The sequence below is a fragment of the Vombatus ursinus genome, unplaced genomic scaffold, assembly GCF_900497805.2.
Source record: "Vombatus ursinus unplaced genomic scaffold, bare-nosed wombat genome assembly UNPS02014811.1, whole genome shotgun sequence".
NCBI classification, from domain to species: Eukaryota; Metazoa; Chordata; class Mammalia; order Diprotodontia; family Vombatidae; genus Vombatus; species Vombatus ursinus.
In genome coordinates, this window is record NW_020954589.1 from 6,047,083 (window position 1) to 6,064,821 (window position 17,739).

The 17,739-nt window shown below is 44.5% G+C and overlaps 2 protein-coding genes across 2 annotated transcripts; both read right to left on the bottom strand.

Moving 5' to 3' along the window:
* Positions 1–250: 250 nt before the first annotated feature.
* FLOT1 (flotillin 1) lies at positions 251–6,758 on the bottom strand. The gene is made up of 13 exons (XM_027876736.1): positions 6,658–6,758; positions 6,207–6,263; positions 5,696–5,771; positions 5,519–5,609; positions 4,871–5,014; positions 4,599–4,718; positions 4,388–4,483; positions 3,523–3,675; positions 1,857–2,038; positions 1,571–1,616; positions 1,336–1,473; positions 809–973; positions 251–567 (listed from the first exon to the last, which is right to left on the bottom strand). Exons 2-13 carry the CDS (start codon positions 6,247–6,249, stop codon positions 559–561), a joined length of 1,263 nt encoding a protein of 420 aa, XP_027732537.1. The 5' UTR covers positions 6,250–6,263; positions 6,658–6,758; the 3' UTR covers positions 251–558.
* Positions 6,759–8,744: 1,986 nt separating this feature from the next.
* On the bottom strand, positions 8,745–10,195 carry IER3 (immediate early response 3). The gene is made up of 2 exons (XM_027876739.1): positions 9,942–10,195; positions 8,745–9,793 (listed from the first exon to the last, which is right to left on the bottom strand). Exons 1-2 carry the CDS (start codon positions 10,152–10,154, stop codon positions 9,545–9,547), a joined length of 462 nt encoding a protein of 153 aa, XP_027732540.1. The 5' UTR covers positions 10,155–10,195; the 3' UTR covers positions 8,745–9,544.
* Positions 10,196–17,739: the final 7,544 nt, after the last annotated feature.

Below are 17,739 nucleotides of genomic sequence, written 5' to 3' on the forward strand. Positions count from 1 at the left end.
TGCACTCCATTATGCCATTTAAAAGGTCCAAGCAGTCCCTCTCTTTAAGAATCCTTTCTATATTTTCATTCTCGAGTTTATAGAATAGAATTTCTTATTCATTCTAAAGTTATTCTTCAGCTTGAGGAGATGGAGAACCAGTATCCTGGGACTTGATGAAACCTGTATTCACCTTTACCTCCCTTCCATAAATAAACTAACTATATGCTAGGCTTTTCATTAAAGAAAAAGTGAGGGGAAAAGGCCAGAATTCAGGCAGACAATCATTTAATTAGATGGCTAAATAAGTGTATTGGGGATGGGCAGTCACCAGCCTGGGGAAGGACAGCTCCTCCCAGTGTGGGGTTGGGAATGGGGAGCAGCCCCCCACAAGGCACAGGCAAATGAGCAGGAAGGTCTGAAGGCCCCCAGTGTGGAAGGAAGTGGGGCCACTCTGACTAGAATAAAGAGGGCAGGGCTCGATTCAGGAAAATTTCACAGAAGGGTTGACTGGTGCGTGAGGGAATAGGAATTTAATCCATACCCTCCTTTTGTTGTTGCTCCCAAAACTGGCTTGTTCTAATTCACCTGAGGGAAGAGAAAAAGGAAATATTAGCCAAGACCCAGGCTTGTTGATCCATAAAAAAACCCAAATATTCTGTCCCAATTTAAAAGAGTAGAGACTCACTGAAACACACCCTGGAGACTCAACTCCTTTAGGGAAGAAGCAATATCACACAATTACAGGGTTTATACTAGAACCCAGATCTCTTGACAACCAGATTCTCTTTGGGTAGGTACCCATATAGTTCCACTGAAGGCTTCTCACCTGGGAAATGCTGACACCTGTGAGCTTCTCCACACAATTTGGCAGGTGGGTTAGGATATCCAATACTTCCCCGGTTACCTTGGCAGCCCCCAGTGTACCTCCCCCACTAGATACCAGTGTGATCTTTTTGGCAGAACTTAGAGGACCACTGATCTCCTCTGCCACCTAGATGAAGAAGAAAGACCTGTTCAGTAGTCCTTATTCCTTGATGCCTTTACTCTCCAAGGATTCAATTTCAAACCTGAGTTCTCAATCCAGGCCCCTCCCCACCCAAAATTATTCTTTCTTACTAGCTCTCACCATGCTCTATTAAAGCCTGGTCCTGTACACAATAAGCACTTAATAAATGTTGGTTCTGTTAACCTGCTTCGTGATCCAATTTCTGGTTTTATGCCTAGTTTTGGCCTATCTTCCCCATCTCACCATTCCAATCCCTTGGCTTAGGCTCCCAGCATCTACTCATTCATTACTTTCCCTTCTGTTTTCCACTAAACTCCCCTCCTAGGAATTACTGCCCAAAATCAAACCTGGGGCAGTTTCTCTAGCAACATGTCCAGTTGGGCAGCCTCCTGGTACAACTGAAAGGCCTCTGCCTTCTTTGCCATCTGCTCAGCCTCTGCCCGGGCCCGGACCCCTATAGCATATGCTTCTGCTTCCCCACGGATCTGTGGAGACATGAGATTTTGTTTGGGGACAAAAGGAAGACTAGTGCTGGGGACAATACTCCCGGTTGATCCATTCTTTCCCTATCCCTTGACTGACCCGAATGGACTCAGCTTCAGCCTCTGCTTGCATAATCAGCTGGGACCTGAGAAAGAAAAGGGGGAAAAAGCTGTGGGAGTGGGGGTGTTTGCTTCTACCCTAGGGAAGGAGGAAGTGTTCAAGAAGGTTCTCTAATGATGGAAATGATCAGGGTTTTATTAACAAGGCAAGCCACGGTGTAAAAGAACAAAAGTTTTCCCCTGGGGAGACAAGGTTGCAGAGGAGCTAGTTGCCAGGCCTAGTTGTCCACCTCACAGCAAGGGTGAGGGTGGGGTGGCCCCCTTACCTCTCTGCCTCAGCTAGTCTTTCTAGGCGGTATCGCTCAGCCTCTGAGGGCTTCTTCACTCGAGCTTCCAGCTCCTTCTCTCGACGAGTTATCTCCTGTTCTTGCAATGCAACCTGCTGGGTCCGCTCCACCACCTGCACCTGTACTCGCTGCTCCTCTATATGCTGCTTTGTCTTTGCTACCTGCGTGAATTAGGGACCACAAGTCAGTCACATACAGTGAGCCAGATAGTGTTCAGATACCAAGAATGAGAGTATGATGTTTAGAGTTAAAGGTAACAATAACCACATAGGGTTAGACATCCCACCTAACCCTCTATATTCTTTTGTTTTTAATAAGGATATTGAAGACATGGTGTGTAGGGAGGGCCTTACTGTCCTCCCCTAAGTCAACCTCAAATGTTTAGGACTTCTCCTAAAAACATTCCTAACTCACTGGCCCATACTACCATTGCAGTAGTCTAGTGCTACTTTCTAATGGGTCTTCCTGCTTCTATTTTCCATACTCTAAATTATCCTTCAGATTGATTTTCCTTTTATAGATTCAATCATATCATGAAGCTCAACGATCTTAAGTAGTCCCCTAATAAATAAAGTAGAAACTTTTTTGTCTAGCATTCGAGGCTCCCTACACCTGGTGCCAACCTTATGTTCCATTTAAAGTTGACTGCTTTTTGCACCTCCCCCCAACTTCCCTGATAAACATACTGCATTAATTACTGTCTCCTTGTCTGTTCCACACACCTAGAATACCCTCCCTTTCCCATTTTGGCCTAGCTATCCTTTGAAACTTAAATGAATGCTACCTTCTCCAAAGTCTTGCTTGATACCTTATTGATAATGACAACCCTCGGACCTCATGAAGCCTTTTGTTCTGAAACTCTCTAACGATAATATACACAATATTACCTGTCTGTGTCTTATCCTTCCCCCTTGCAACTAAGTTCCACTAAGCCAGAAACTGTATCTTTCTAAACTTTGTATCACTTTCCTCAGTACAACGGTTTGTACACAATAAACACTTAATAATTTGTTGATTGTATGAGAGAACACATCAAAACTCTTTAGAAATAATTTGTTTTCAGCCCATACTATCTGTTGGCCTATGGCATTCCATTAAGGTCACTATTCAATACCCACCTATCAAGTTCTTTCTTTGATGGGTCCTAAACTTACCTTTTTCAAGCTTCAAGAGTTAATTAGCTCTGTGCAGAATGTCAGAATTGGGTGTAGTCTGAAATCTTGTATCATCAGCCACAATCACTATATTAAGCATTTTGTTTAACTTTTGGGAAAGTGGTTTTTTTGGAGGGGAGGGGACTGTATCTATTGTAGCCAACGTATCAATTAAAAAATTTTATGTTTAAAAAAAAAAAAAAAACAAAAACCCAACAAAACAAAAAACCAAATACCTGTCTCTTTTCCCTTCCCCCATATCCTTAAAAGCTATGACCTTTGTTTATCCCCCCTCTTTTGTCTTTCTGATACTTTTAGTATTGTGGAAAAGATAGGGAAAGCAGGTCAGACTTGGGAAATCAAAGATAGTGTTAAAAATAAAGATGTCCAAACACGGAAGGCTAGCAAAAGAAAATGGGAGAGTAAGAATCAGAATTAGGGACTTGGGGGTAAGAGGTCTGACACTGAAGTCTGGCATGGGTGCCTCTGACCTGCAGCTGGTAGGCCAGGTCAGCCTGTGCACGTCGGGTGTTGACCTCAATGTCATAAACAGCCTTCTTCAGCTCATAGTCCCTTTGTGCCTTGGCCATCTCTATCTCACTCACGTACTGAGCAGATACCTTCTGTTGTTTTGCTTTTGCCTCCTGTTGGGGCAGAAGTCATTGTCAAGATAAAGGTGGTGATGGAATGACATTTCCTAACTCCCTGAGTCTCAATTTCCTCATCTGGAAAATCTCTAAGGTCATTTCTAGGTCTAGATCCTTTGACTGAAAAGTGAGAAGAGAGACAGCTAGGTGGCGCAGTGGATAAGCACCGGCCCTGAAGTCAGGAGCACCTGAGTTCAAATCCAGCCTCAGACCAAACACTTGACACGTACTAGCTGTGTGACCTTGGGCAAGTCACTTAACCCCAATTGCCTTACCCCCCCCAAAAAAAGAAAAGTGAGAACACCTCGGAAACATTTATATCACCCCACCTCCCCCAGGTCCTCACTCTGGCTTCCTACCAGCCTCTTCCCCTTCAAACAAATTCTACCCACTTAACCTCCATTCCCCTGAACTGAGCACAAAATATAACATGATATCTTAGAACATTAGAGGTCAGTCTAACGTCTAGTCAGACACTAGAGGTAGTCTAAATTTCCACCACTACCACCATTTTACAAATGAGGACACTGAGGACCAGAGAAATAAAGTAATTTATCTAAGTTCACATTGCTAGTAAGTGTCAAAGCCAGGGATTAATTTAGATTTTCTGATTTCAAGCCCAGTGCTTTTTCTGTGACATCATGCTAGCTCACATATGGCAAATATTTGCTAACTGACTGAACCCAATCTCTTTCCCTGCCCCTCTCACCTGGATCCCAGCATCTCTTTTGGCCTCAGCTTCCCCAATACGTGCATCTTTCTGGACCTGAGCTGTTCGAGCCTTCCCCAGGGAATGCAGATAATCCTGTGGGAAAGAAATACAGGATTATAGATATTGGATGCCTAAATCCTCTTGGAGAGAAAGGGGGAGATATGAGCTAAGAATGAGGGAGGGAGTGATAGCTGAACCTCTGGTTCACCTGGTCATCATGAATATCCTTGAGAGTATAGCTAACAACACTGATGCCCATGTTGACGAGGTCAGATGAAGCTACTTTGAACACTTGCTCTGAAAACTTCTGGCGATCCTTATAGATCTCCTAGGGGAGACATGGCACAAAGAAGGTGATTTAAAATCTATGTCCCACCATCCTTTCGTCCCCAGGCCCACCTCTTCATTTCTTCAGAACCCACCCATGTAGCTTTCCCAGGCCCATCTCTTCAGTTCCTAAGTTCCCTCGTCCTAACCCACCTCTACTGTCATGTGGGCCATGATCGCCCTCTGGTGGCCCTCCAAAGTCTCCAGTGCAATGTGGGCAATTTCACCCTCAGTCTTCCCCAGGAACATCTGACAGGCAGCAGCCAACATCTCCTTGTTCTGGCCTTGGATCTTCACCTGGGGACAAAAAGGGGTTGTTGGGGAGTTTGGGGAGAGTATAACTTTCCTCTCCAGGGAAAGAATGCAAAAAAAGGTTTCTTATCAATTTTTTATATCCAGAGAGAAAAGAGGTTTATAGCATCCTGTTAAGAAAATAGGGTGGAGAGGGGGCACAGTGGATAAAGCTCAGGCCTTGGAGTCAGGAGGACCTGAGTTCAAATCCAGGTCTCAGACACTTGACACTTACTAGCTATGTGACCTTGGGCAAGTCACTTAACCCCAACTGCCTTACCCCCCCAAATAAAAAAAGCAAACAAAAAAGAAAATAGGGTGGAGGAACAGTTGCTTTTGGGAGAAAATTCATATCTTCCAGCAAGGAGAAAGAAGGGTGAGGCAAATAACAATAACCAGATTGGGGGAGTGGGAAGGGAGAAAGAGAAAGAGAAACAGAGACAGAGAGAGACAGAGAAACAAAGATGGATGGGATAATGAGCTTCAAAAAAAGTAGGCTCACACCCTCACCTGGGCAATGCCAGTAACTGATATGGGAACCCCATGACGAGTATAGACCTTCTCACTCTTGACATTGAGGGTCAGTGTGTTGAGAGAGATTCTGGAAAAAGAAAGTAAGGCTATGAGGAATAGAAGAAAGGAAAGAGAATTTAATGTCCCTCTCTCTGCAATCTCCTTCTCACCTACCTCCTGATCTGTTGTATACAGGGCACAACAAAGACCCGGCCTCCTGCCACCATGACAGGGGGGCTTCTGCAGAAACCTGCAAGAATTGAGGACAATGAATCTGGCTGGGAAGGGAGTATGGCATTCCCAGGATTGAGAAGGACAAAGGGAATTAGAGGAGAAGAGCTAATATGAAAGACAAAGCTAATGTATAGGAAACTGAGAAGCAGGTGGAAGGAAGGGATGATATATTAGAGGGAAAACAGACCTGTGGTAAGGGTAGGGCAGTCAAGAGTTGTGGGAAGGGAGCTAGATGGGAAGAAAATAAAATCTGCAAAGGCAGAGAAGGGGTAATCACAGATGCTTTGTGAACCTTAAAGTGCCATATAAGTTATTATTAGCAGAGGAAATTGAGCTAGGCATTATGTGTGTATGTGTGTCTGTGTGTGTGGGGGTAATAAGCTTGGGGAGTGGTCGAATTTTTGGTTCCTTTGGAGGATCTGGAGAGGGAGGGAAGGGTAATAACACTTACCCGAGACCACCATAGCCTCATTTGGGCCACAAGTGAAAAACATGCTTCAGGGAGGGGCTAGAACGGGAGGGGAAAGACATGATTTTTAGGGGTCAGCAAGGGAAATGATGGAATTTATATACCCAAGCCCCGCCCACCCCAACCCCAATCCCAACCCCCAACCCTTCTTCACTGCCACCTTTTCCCACTCTGCATTGCTCACTTCACTGCTGTAGCATCTCTCTGGATCCCTAGGTTTTAACCAGACTCCCCTCCTCCCCCGCCCACCTTTCGACCCCAGCCCCATTACTGCACCCTCCCCAACACGCGCACACACGGACGCACACACATACCTACACACGTACACACAAGAACACAAACACGCGCGCACACACACACGCGCGCGGGCTGGACGCCAGACGTTTCCCTACGCCCCAGGCGTCGCCTGGGTCCCCCGCTTCCTAGCCCTCACCTCCTCTAGGGGTGCAGGGTGCGCGGCCCCGGGGGCGGAGGGGAGGCGGCTCGAGGAGCAGAAGCCCGCGTCCGCTCTCGCCCAGGGGCAGCCAGGCAGGCTGTGGCTCTCTCTGTGCCGGCGCTCCCCTCCCCCGACGTCTCCCCAAGGCCAACCGCGCCCAGTTGCTGCCGCAGAGCCCGGATCCCGCCCCCGGCGCTTGACCAATCTCCCCTCCGAACCCTCCCCCCGCGAGACCCCGCCCCCTTCCCGGCAGCTCCCGCGCCTCCTCTGCTGCGGCTTTTGCTGCTGCTGCGGGAGCCCTGGAGGAACGCAGGGGCTGCTGAGGCGGGTGGGCACCGGGGTTCCTCTGCGCGTCCCGCCCCCTGCTCTCTCCTCGGCCCTTCCTGGCCCCTTGCCTTCTGGCTCCTTCCACCCCTGTGCCCCCGGGCAGGCTTCCGCCCCGAGGATGTTGCTCCATCCTGGGTTTGCCCGGTGTCAGTAACCGTGTGCGATCATATCCGGCTGTCGGAAATGGGGCGCTGAACGCCTGGTTCAGGGCAGATTCTTTTTTTTTTCTTTCTTGGAAGGAGAGAGCTTATCGAGGGGCCAGATACCCGAGCTCAGACTGAAGAACAAGTGATAGTGTAACCGTCTGCCTCCTCATATTTTACAATGCGTGGCACAGGACTTGGCACACAGTAGGAGTTAAATAAAGGCTTCTTCTTAGATCACTTGGTCAGATCGCTCCTTTGCCTGCATAGTCAGTCAGTCAGTCAGTCAGTCAAGATGCACTTACTAGGTGCCAGGCACTTATTCAAGTGTTGGAGGTACAAAGAAAGGCCCTCAAGGAACAAAAAATTGTATAAACAAGATCTGTACAGTGAAAATGGAAGGTACTCTCAGAGGGAAGACGATGAAGGACGAGGAGGAATCAGAAACACTCAATTTACCTTGTACTGTACTCCTTTCCCTGTCCCTTCCTCTCCTATTAGACTGGAATCCCCTTGAGTTGCTGGACTCTTTGTTTCTGGAATCTTTTAATTCCCGAGGCACTAGCCTTGTTTAATAAATGTTCTTCATCGCCTTTGATGTAAGTTATCTATCCGTTCCCTGATTTAATGAATCAGGAATTGGATGTGATGGATCTGAAAGGTGCCTTCCAGCTCAAAATATACCTATGATCTCAATATTGCAAATTTCCTCCATGAGAAGAAATTAGTTGGAGGTCAGTGGGGACTTTAGGATGTTCAGGAACTAAGGGATCTCATATAGAACTCATAAGATCATAGATTTAGAGCTGAAAGGGACCTAAGAAGATATTGATCTAATCTTCTCATTTTACAGATTAGGAAATGAGGCCCAGAGAATATCTCTAATATATCCTTTATGTATCTTGTTGGTACATAGTTATTTGCATGCTGCCTTCCCCATTAGACTGGAAGCTCCTTCAGAGCAGGGACTTTCCCCCCCTTTCTTTGTATCCCCCATTGCCTGGCTAGTAGGCATTTTATAAATGATTGTTTAAGCTGACCAGAGAGGTTAATTCACTACCCCAAGGTTGCACAGCTAGCATTTGACAGAACCAGTATTGAAGCCAGATCTGCTTCATTTGGACTCCAAGTCTAATGAAGTCTTTTCATTACACTGAAATACACTTGATCCTCACAATAATTCTGTGAGGTAAATAGTGAAAGTAGCATTAATTACCTTTTCACAGATTTGATCTAGTGATTTCATCAGTATAAGGAACTCCAGGCATGGGAATTCCCTCCACAAACAAAAGTTGGAATTTGTCTGTAACTTATCTGAATCTTAGAGTTTCCTGGGATCATAAATCACTTTTGAAGTTGAACAGCTGGTGTGTCAAACGCAGGACCTTTACAATCCCAGGGCTTCTTGACACCAAGGTTTTGCCTTAATCCATTTTTCCAAGCTGCCTCTCATTCCCATTTTACAGATAAGGAAAATAAAGCTTTGAGAAATTGAAGTGACTTTTCCAAAGTCAAATAACTAGGAAAAGAACTAGTTTTATTCCAACTCCAATCCTCTTTGTGTTATATCAAGTTGCTATTCTCAAGTGAAAAGAACCAGTCACAAGGCGCAAGTTGGTTTCCAGGAGTAAAATCAATTTTATTTGCTGTTCATAGAACATACAAGGCAACAGACCCACCCCACACCCCAGCCCCTTGGGGGCAGTTTCTGAGTAATAGGTGGTCAATGAACCCTTTAGCCCTTATGGGGCCTCACATAAGTAGGCCCCACTGAGTTACGATGTGTTTGTGGGGTGGATATTGTCACCCCTAAAGGTACTACCCCTATCACTCTCACTCCTTCTTTCCCAACCCTGCCCTTGATTCAGTTCCCCAGTCCCAGTCACCCACCACCTCCCAATTCCTGTTAATTCCTTTTCCAGGCCTTCTCTCCACCCTCAGCTTTAGTTTGATCTAGGGAGTCCTAACTTAAGCAGCTCACTAGCATATCTCAATAAATAAAACAGAAACAAAATTTCATTGCAGAAAGTTGGAGGCACATCTCTCCTCTCCAACATATAAATTAAAATAAATATTACATATACCTTTGCCCCATCACCACTACCACCCCACCCCACCCTGGGGGGGGAATGGTACATAAATAAAAACTGCATATAAATATTATTACCTAGGAATGACCAGCAATAAATTAACTGCACCAAAGATGGCAAGACAAGTCTCTCTACCCTCCATTTACTCCAGCTCTAGGACTTGGACCCTGTGGCACTGACGTCATTCTTTGGTTTTAGTGTTCTAAATTCGAGAGTGTCCCAGCTCCAGCTTCAGCTTGGCACACGCCATTTCGGTACCCCTCGATTCTGTGTTTCTTTTTGTTTTTTCTTTTTGTTGTTGTTGTTGGGGAGTAGGGTTGTGGCTCAGAAGGCTGCAGGGTGCTGTTGGAGGAAGGTGCTGATGTCCACGGTGTAGTCCGGGGGCTCAGACGTCAAGTTCTGGGACTCCACAGCTGGAGGCGCTGGAGTGGGGTCGTTGGCCGCTTCTTCCAGCGCTGGAGGCACTGGACCTCCCTCCTCTGCCATCAAAATCTGACAAAAGACTACAGTGAGGAGGAGGAAGAGGAGCCGTCTGGCCGGATTGGGGTCCTCTGCCGGTAGCTGGCGTCGAACCTGAGAAGGAATGTTATAAAGTAGTAAGAAAAGACTCAGGCATCCAGTTGCCTCAACTGGTCCCTCAGACCAAAGAGCCAAGTCCTGTGGCCCCACTCTGTCCTTCCAGTTCTCCCTACGTTCTAGGTCTTGGAGATGGAACACTCACCATTCGAGGGTAGAGGACCTTGCGGCTGCGCTTGCGAATTACCCTGTGGGCAATGCTGGAGCGGGCCGGTCGGTAAGTGGCAGGCTCCGGGAGGGGGTCGAAAGTAAAGATCTCCGGCCCGGACTTTCGCCGAAGCCCAGGACTGGGGATAGGGCCCGGGGTTGGGGCCAAGGTGATGGGCGCAGCAGGAACGGAGCCTCGATTATGACACATGGTGCTTAGAGCTGAAGCGAGGAGTGGAGACTGTGCCTTAAACCGAGCTAGTTATGGAACAGGCTGGGCAGGACCGCCCCCATCATATCTTAGCGCTATTGGGTGACGGGGCAAAAGCAGGAGGAGACAGGGAAATTCCTACGGGTTAGGCAAGGAGAAGCGGTGGGGGTGGGGGTAGAGGAGCAAGACTACGCAATACCGGGCACCCTCGGTGGGAGGGGGATATGGGGGAGGCTAGAGACATAGTCAGCTGGACTGGAAAGTGGGTGTGGGCACATGTCCCGACTCGTGGCTTCCACAAGAATTTAAAGACAAAAATACATAGTCATGTATACACACGTAGACAGCTCAATAATTTTGGTGAATTACAAAATCAAGGAATTTGAAAGTTGGAAGGGACCTCAAAGGCCATTTAATCCAACACATAACCAAAATAATCTCCACTATATCTGACCACCTTCTACTTGAAGACTTCCAAGGAGGGGGACCCATCACCTTTCAAGACTTTTGGACAGCTCTAATTAGTAGGAAGATTTTTTTTCTGTCATAGAGCCTAAAGTTGCCTCTTTACAATTTCCACCCATTAATTCTGGTTCTGTCCTCTGGAATCCAACAGAATAAGTCTAATTTTTCTTACACATGAAACTCTTTTGAATACTTGAAGACACATCATATTCCCGCTGAATCTGCTTTTCTCCAAGCTAAATATTCTCATTTCCTTTAAGCAATCCTCCTACCACCTGGACTCAAGCCTTTTCACTATCCTCGTTATTTTCCATTGTATACTTTCCAGCTTATCAATATCTTTTTAAAACTGTGGCTTCCAGAGAATAGTAGGACTATCTATCAATCTCCTTTGTCTACACTTCTTTGTACCACTTCTTCTGTGAATGCAGTCTTAAGTTTTGTAATGTCAAAGGAAGGGGTATGGAGCCCCCATGTGTAGTTTTTTCCCTTTGTGTAACACACAAAGTTACACATTGCTGTGTGTAAACTGTGTGTTTACATTCTTCATTCAATGAACTTATTATTGAATATTATGTTTGACATGGAGAGGGATACACAAACAGCACGATACAATGGTGAAAAGAGTACTAGATCTGAAGTCAGGACATCTAGTTTTGAATCCCTTTTCTATTTACTAGCCTATATAACCCTGAGTAAGTCATTTCTCTCTGAGTCTCAATTTCTGACTTTGAAAAATGAAGGAGCTGAGTGGGAGTGTGACATCTTGGAAAGATTTGGAATCAGAAGATTTCAGTTTGGATCCTGACATTGCCACATCTATTCTCCTGCCTGACATTGGGCAAGTGATTTAACCTCTCCTGCCCTCAATTTTCTCATCTATAAAATGAGGTAGTTGAATAAGATGGTTTACCAAGTTCCTTTTAGCTCTTTATGAATGATACAATACCTTCTAAGTTTAAGTTCTATGATCCTATAGAATACATAGAATACAGATTATATCCACAAGTGCATTTACTTCTGGCTGTAGGATGAGTCTGATGGAAATGTATAGACAAATACTTTTCTGTGTCTCTTCTTGAATTTTGCTTCTTTTTTTTTTTTTTTTTTTGGGTGAGGCACTCAGGGTTAAGTGACTTGCCCAGGGTCACACAGCTACAAGTGTCATGTGTCTGAGACCGGATTTGAACTCATGTCCTTCTACCTTCAAGGCCAGAGCTCTATCCACTGCACCACCTAGCTGCCCCTCTTCTTGAATTTTATTGCAGGTCAGAGTAAAGGGTATAAAGATGTCTAATATATGATGAGCACTAAACAGCCTTGTTCTTGCTTTAGCAATACTGTATGGCTGATTGTGTCCCTATACACTTTTTTTTTTTTTGCTTTGATGTTTCTCCATTTTTGTCTCTGCACTTTGTCTCTGAGTTTCTCTGCACACTTGTGAGTTTGGTCTATATCTCTGTGTTTCTCAGGAGCTTGCTATATGTTGTTGTTTTCTGGGTTTCGTACATACAGTATTCTTGTGTCTTTTCCCACTGCTTACCCTGATCCAAAAGTCTGCCTGTACCTGTACATATCATTGGCTCTGTTGGTGGAGGTGATATTCATTTTGCTGCACTCTGCCCTCGTTAGACTACATCTGGAGTATTGTGTTAAGTTCTCAGTGTCACAGTTTAAGAACATTGAAAAGTTGGGAGGGTATTCAGAAGAAAACAACTAGGATAGTGAAGGGACTTGAGTCCATGTTATATGAACACTGGTTGAAGGAAATGGAGATGTTTACTCTGGAGAAGAGAAGACACAAAGGAATATGATAACTAAGTATCTTCAAGTATTTGAAGGGCTGTCATGTGGAGAAGGGATTAGATTTTTTTCTGATTGGCACCAGAGGTCAGGACGAGGAACTGTGGGTAGAAGTTGTAGAAAGGCAAAATTAGGCTTGACATCAGGAAAAACTTCCTAATAACTAGAGCTTTCTGAAAAGTTCAATGATGGAACATTACAGAGGTGGTGGGCTCCACCTCCTTGGCAGTTTTCAAGCAGAGGCTGAGTAACCTTTCTTGGGTATGTTTTAGTAGGGAATTCTTTTCAGTTCTGTGTTAAGCTAGATGGCAGATGATATCTCTTCAAACTCTCTAATTCTGTAAACAAATGAACAGTAACGACATCAATAGTAACTAGTTAGACTACACCTGGAGCAGTCAGAGCTAAGCATTATATTTTAGGAAGGAAATTGACAAACTACAGTGCAGAGGAGGATGATGGAGGATGGCATGAATATCAAAACCATGTCCTATAAGAAATGGTTGAAAGAACTGGCAAAGTCTGTTCTAGAGAAGAGAACTGACTTAGAGGGGACATCATTTCTTTCTTCAACTGCCAGAAGAGGTATCATCTGGAAGGATTAGATTAATTTTGCGAGGCTCCTGAGGGTAGAATTAGAGTCAATGAGCAGAAGTTGTGCATGGAGTAGACAAAAAGAAAATGCCAGAGAGACAATTAAATGAGAACAGTGCATCTGGAAGCATGTGGATGAAGGAAAGAAGAAACGAAGGAAAGCTAAGATTTTGGGCATTTTTTTCTTACTTTAAATTATTATTCATAATTTGGGAGAGTTAGCACTCTGGAAGATTTACTAATCTGTGAACTGGGAGAATGTTAATCCTATAGAGGACAGAGTAAGGATCCAAAATAAACTCAAAAGGTTGAAGCAATGGGCCAAACCTAACAAGATGACATTTAACAGGCATGATTATAAAGCACTATTTGTATGTATTAAAGAATCAACTCCACAAATATGGGGAGACGGGTGAGGAGGAAAAAGAAAGGTGGTTTGACAGCAATTAATGTGAAAAAGATCTAGGGTGTGAGTGTGTGTGTGTGTGTGTGTGTGTGTGTGTGTGTGTGTGTATGGGTTTCAAGTTCTCTATGAGTCATCATGGCTTAGTAAAAAGAGCCCTGGACTTAAAAGTGCAATCCTGATCTCTGCCTTGTATAACTTTTAAAGTCACTACCTCTCTGAGCCTGTGCTTTCCTATCTGTGAAATAAGGGGTTGGACCAGATGACTTCTGAGATTTCTTCCTTTTCTAGAATCCTTTTATTCTATAAATTAGAGGAGGCAGAAGATGACCTTACCAGTTACCATAAGCGTCCAATAATGGAGCCAGCTGCTTTAGGAAGTTTTATTAAGTTATTCCTCATTAGAGGCAGAGCTAGGAAAAAGTATTTGGGCAAGATTTGAAAATTTCCATTTCCCTCTGCATTTGAAAATTGCATGCCTGTGTTTTATGTACTATCTTGGGAAGCTTTCAGTCTTTATTAAAACATCTGAAAATGGATTTATTTTAAGAATCTACACATTCAAGTATCATGGAGGCAGAATTTTTTGGTATTAATGTGTACATTTATAAAAAATGATATTAAAAAGGACCTTTCCTGAATATTGTACCCTGGGCGGCTGTTTCTGTCTTGTCTTACTCCTAGTTCTTACCCTAATTCTGATTGGAGGTGGTCTCACTGAGACCAAGTGATCACTTCTAAGGATGTCACAGGTTGATTCATATATTGTATAGAGGGTTGGACCAAGTGATCTCTTTCTAGCTCTAAGATTCTGATTCTCTAATGTGACCTCTCTCACCCAAACCTACAGAAAGTAGATAGTTGCAAAAAGAAACACACCATACCACAAAGGGGTGCACATATTTTTACCCCTCTGCCATGCACATACTGCAGGGACAACCTCACAATCATTCCAGATTCAGGCAGACACTGTCTGCTTACATGTACATATAAAGTCATAGAATGCCAGGAGCTGGAAGGATCCTTAGAGATTATCTGGTTCAACCCCCTCATTTTATAAAATGAGGAAACTGAGGCCTGGACAGTTTAATAGATTTGCCTAGACCCATATAATTCTTTAGTGGCAAAGAATAGCATTAGAGTTAAGCCTTCTGATTTCTAGGCCAGGAATCTTCCACCATACCACAGATTCATTTATCTTTTGTTTATACACATTCCTCTTTACCTTCTTCCTTAGTCTACTCTCTCTATACCTCTTCTGTAGACCTATACCGCTTTAACAAACACATAACACATTTCTTCCACATACAAAGAGACACACACACATACACACTTTCCCAGCCTACACATGCCTATTCTTTTCTCATCCATTCCTGTTCTTTATATAATCATGCACAAAAACACAGTTAATATACATAAACACCCACATATCTTTTTCACAAACACACATAAAAACCACAGACATAGTGCCCCTATATACATACACACTGGGAGCTTGTGGGGGTATGTGTGGGAGTTCGTGGGGGTGTAGGTAGGTTTGTTTGAATGGCTCTGGGCTGGGTTAAGGGCACATCAATATAAAGACACAAACAAATAGACCTGAGGGATAGGATTGATAATAGAAGTCTATCTATGATATCATATATTGAGCATTGAACTTGTAGTTAGAAGACATAGTTTTGAATGCCATCTCTACCACTGTTGGGCAAGTCATTTCCCATTTTTGTGGTTCAGTTTCTTCTGTAAAATGAAGGGGGTAGGGTAAACTAGATAACCTCTAAGGTTCCTTCCAGCTCTAAAATCCTGTGATCCTATAAACCAACTTGTATCTTAGTAGGAGGGAGGCAAAGACAAGAATTCATTGACTCTTGTTTATGATGGAAAATTTCTCCAGGTCATTAAGAGGGGGAGGGAGAATTAAGGGGGAATTTCCCGGACACAGCTTGCAACCCTCTTCCCCATCCCCCTCCAACATCTGCAACTGACTGTCCCAGCTCAGCTCACTCAAATGGATCTCCTAGCTAGGCAGGTCTTTTTAATGCTTCCTACCACCTCCTTAGCCTAAAGAGAATCTTTGTTGTGGGGTGAGCAGGAACTGGACCACTCAAGGATCTTAACCGTAAGCCTTTGGCTCCTCTCCATCCCCCACTTCCTGCTTCCCTCAGAGATGTAGGTATCCAATTCCCCCTTCCCCCCAACCTACTTCTTGCCCCCACCCAAGGTCTCAGTACCACTTTCCCATACAGGAAGAGAAGGAAAGGTTGAAAGTGAATCATTAAACACATACGTGGGGGTGTGTGTAGGGGTGAGTTATTGTTTGCATCAGGAAGCCCTGGGGAGGCCTGAGATTAAGGTTGGACTGGTTCCCACTGCTCTGATCCTAATAATACAGGCCCATAGGTTTCCATGTTCTGCCATGGTTCCTTGCTTCCTTATTTCTTCTTCTTCATCTTCATGAAGCAACCCATCTTGCTCCCCCTTTCTTCTATACTTTGCCTTGTCTCCACTCAGGCCTTCATATTCCTCCTCTCTTCAGACCCAGTATCCCCCCTCCAGAAACCTTCGTGCCTTACCCTCCCTCCCCAATCTGTGTGTTCCTACGCCCCTCCCTATGGACTCTTTAGAACTTCAGTGTAATCTTAGGATTCTACTCATCAAGCTCCCATCCCTCTCCTCAGTGGTACTGGGAAGGAAATCTAGAATCAGGGTCACACTGCAATGAATCAGACTTTGGTGACTTGAGGGAACCCATTTCCTACAAAGCTCATTTATGTAACAATGAGTCGCTATTCTACTTGGTGTGTCAAGAAAGGAGAGCTTGGATATAGGACTAGAATAGAGAACTAAGGCATAGAGGGAATTGGGAAAGGAGTAGTTGAGAATAAGGGAATCTAAGGAAAGGGAAACTGAGAATTTGGGGAATGGATGATTGGTGTTGTAGGAACCATGGGGGAACAGAGAAAAGAGATGAAAAGGAGAGAAATCATGGGGTGACGATTGCAAGACCAGGCAGATATGCAACAAAGATGGGGGTGGGGTGAAGAGGATGGGAAGACAAAGCATTGAAGAACAATATCTTTTGCTGATGGTTAATAGGGAATGAGAATATGTGTGTGTGCACTGGTTTTTGTCTCCTTCCATATCAGGTAGGTTTCATGGCTTTTTATTTTAAAAAATAAATTTATTTACTTTTACTTGTATTTATATCTGCCCTTTCCATTATCCTTCCCCACCCCCACTGAACCTAAATAAAAAAAAATTTGAAAAGTAAAACCCCCATCATAAACACGTGTAGTTCAAGAAAACAAATTCCCACATTGGCTTTCATGGCTTTTTTTACTTCTAAGATTCTTACTTAAAGTCAATGTATTCTCAGTCCCCATTGAGGCAAAAGAGAAGGAGTTTCCTCCCTGCCCTTTCTTCCTTTCCCAGGTACAGCTATGCCTAGAGGATGTGTGTCAAAGAAGGAAGGCTGAGTTCTAGGGTTATGAGGTTAATAAGTGACCCCAATGGTAGCTCATTTTGGGATAAAGGTCAATCTATGGTCACTTATTCCTTGATGCAAGGGGATGGGGGAGGCACAAACCTCTGGTGGCTCTCAGTAACAAGATATGTTATGACCATTAGAGATATAGTGTTTCTGCACCCTGGGAATCAGCACAGCACAGTCCAATCCTGCCAGGATGCAGTTTAATCAGGAGAGGAGAACTGGACTGATAAGAACCCAGGAATCTGTACCCTGACTGACACTCTCTTCCAGTTCTAACTACACCCACCCTACACTTCTCTTTCAGGCTCCCTCCTCTGATTTGTCTTCCCTCTATGCTCTGAAGCTAAGAAATGGACCATGCTTGCTCCCAAAGAGGCTCCTGTGGCTGGGCCCCTTTCTTCAAAAGCTGAGAACCTACTCACATTTAGCTTTATGTGGTTAAGAGCAGAACCTGGAGGCTCAGTCTGCTCTCCCCTATTTCCAGCTGAGCTATGGCTTTATGTGGTGTGGAGAAAGTGTATTTGAAGTTAGAGCAGGAGTGTGAAAGGGAGCCAGGCAGGGACTGTATGGGTGGTTTTCTTAGAAGGGAAAAGGTGGTGACTCAGAGTCAAGTTAGGGAAAAATCGAGCTCATTTGCTCCCTCTTTGCCCTGCCTGACTTTGGCCATGAGCTCATGAAACAGGAAGCTGTGTCTGGCCAGAGAAAGACAGGCCTGAGCCATCCTTTCTAATTGTTTTTCTCTGTAGACTCATGGGCCCCCTGAGGCCTTAGGACGTCAGCAATTGCTGGTCTTTTGGCATGCAATTGTGACCCCTTCTCCTCTCCGATGA

Bases quoted from the DNA above. Each gene is read 5' to 3' on its own strand.
- FLOT1 (XM_027876736.1), bottom strand. From the start codon at position 6,249: ATGTTTTTCACTTGTGGCCCAAATGAGGCTATGGTGGTCTCGG. The intron at 4,719-4,870 runs GTGGGTTAGGAC...TGTCTCCCCTAG, and splicing joins TGGCCCACATGACAGTAGAG to GAGATCTATAAGGATCGCCA. The intron at 3,676-4,387 runs GTGAGAGGGGCA...CTGCCCCAACAG, and splicing joins AAAGAGATGCTGGGATCCAG to GAGGCAAAAGCAAAACAACA.
- IER3 (XM_027876739.1), bottom strand. From the start codon at position 10,154: ATGTGTCATAATCGAGGCTCCGTTCCTGCTGCGCCCATCACCTTGGCC. The intron at 9,794-9,941 runs GTGAGTGTTCCA...ATTCCTTCTCAG, and splicing joins AGGTCCTCTACCCTCGAATG to GTTCGACGCCAGCTACCGGC.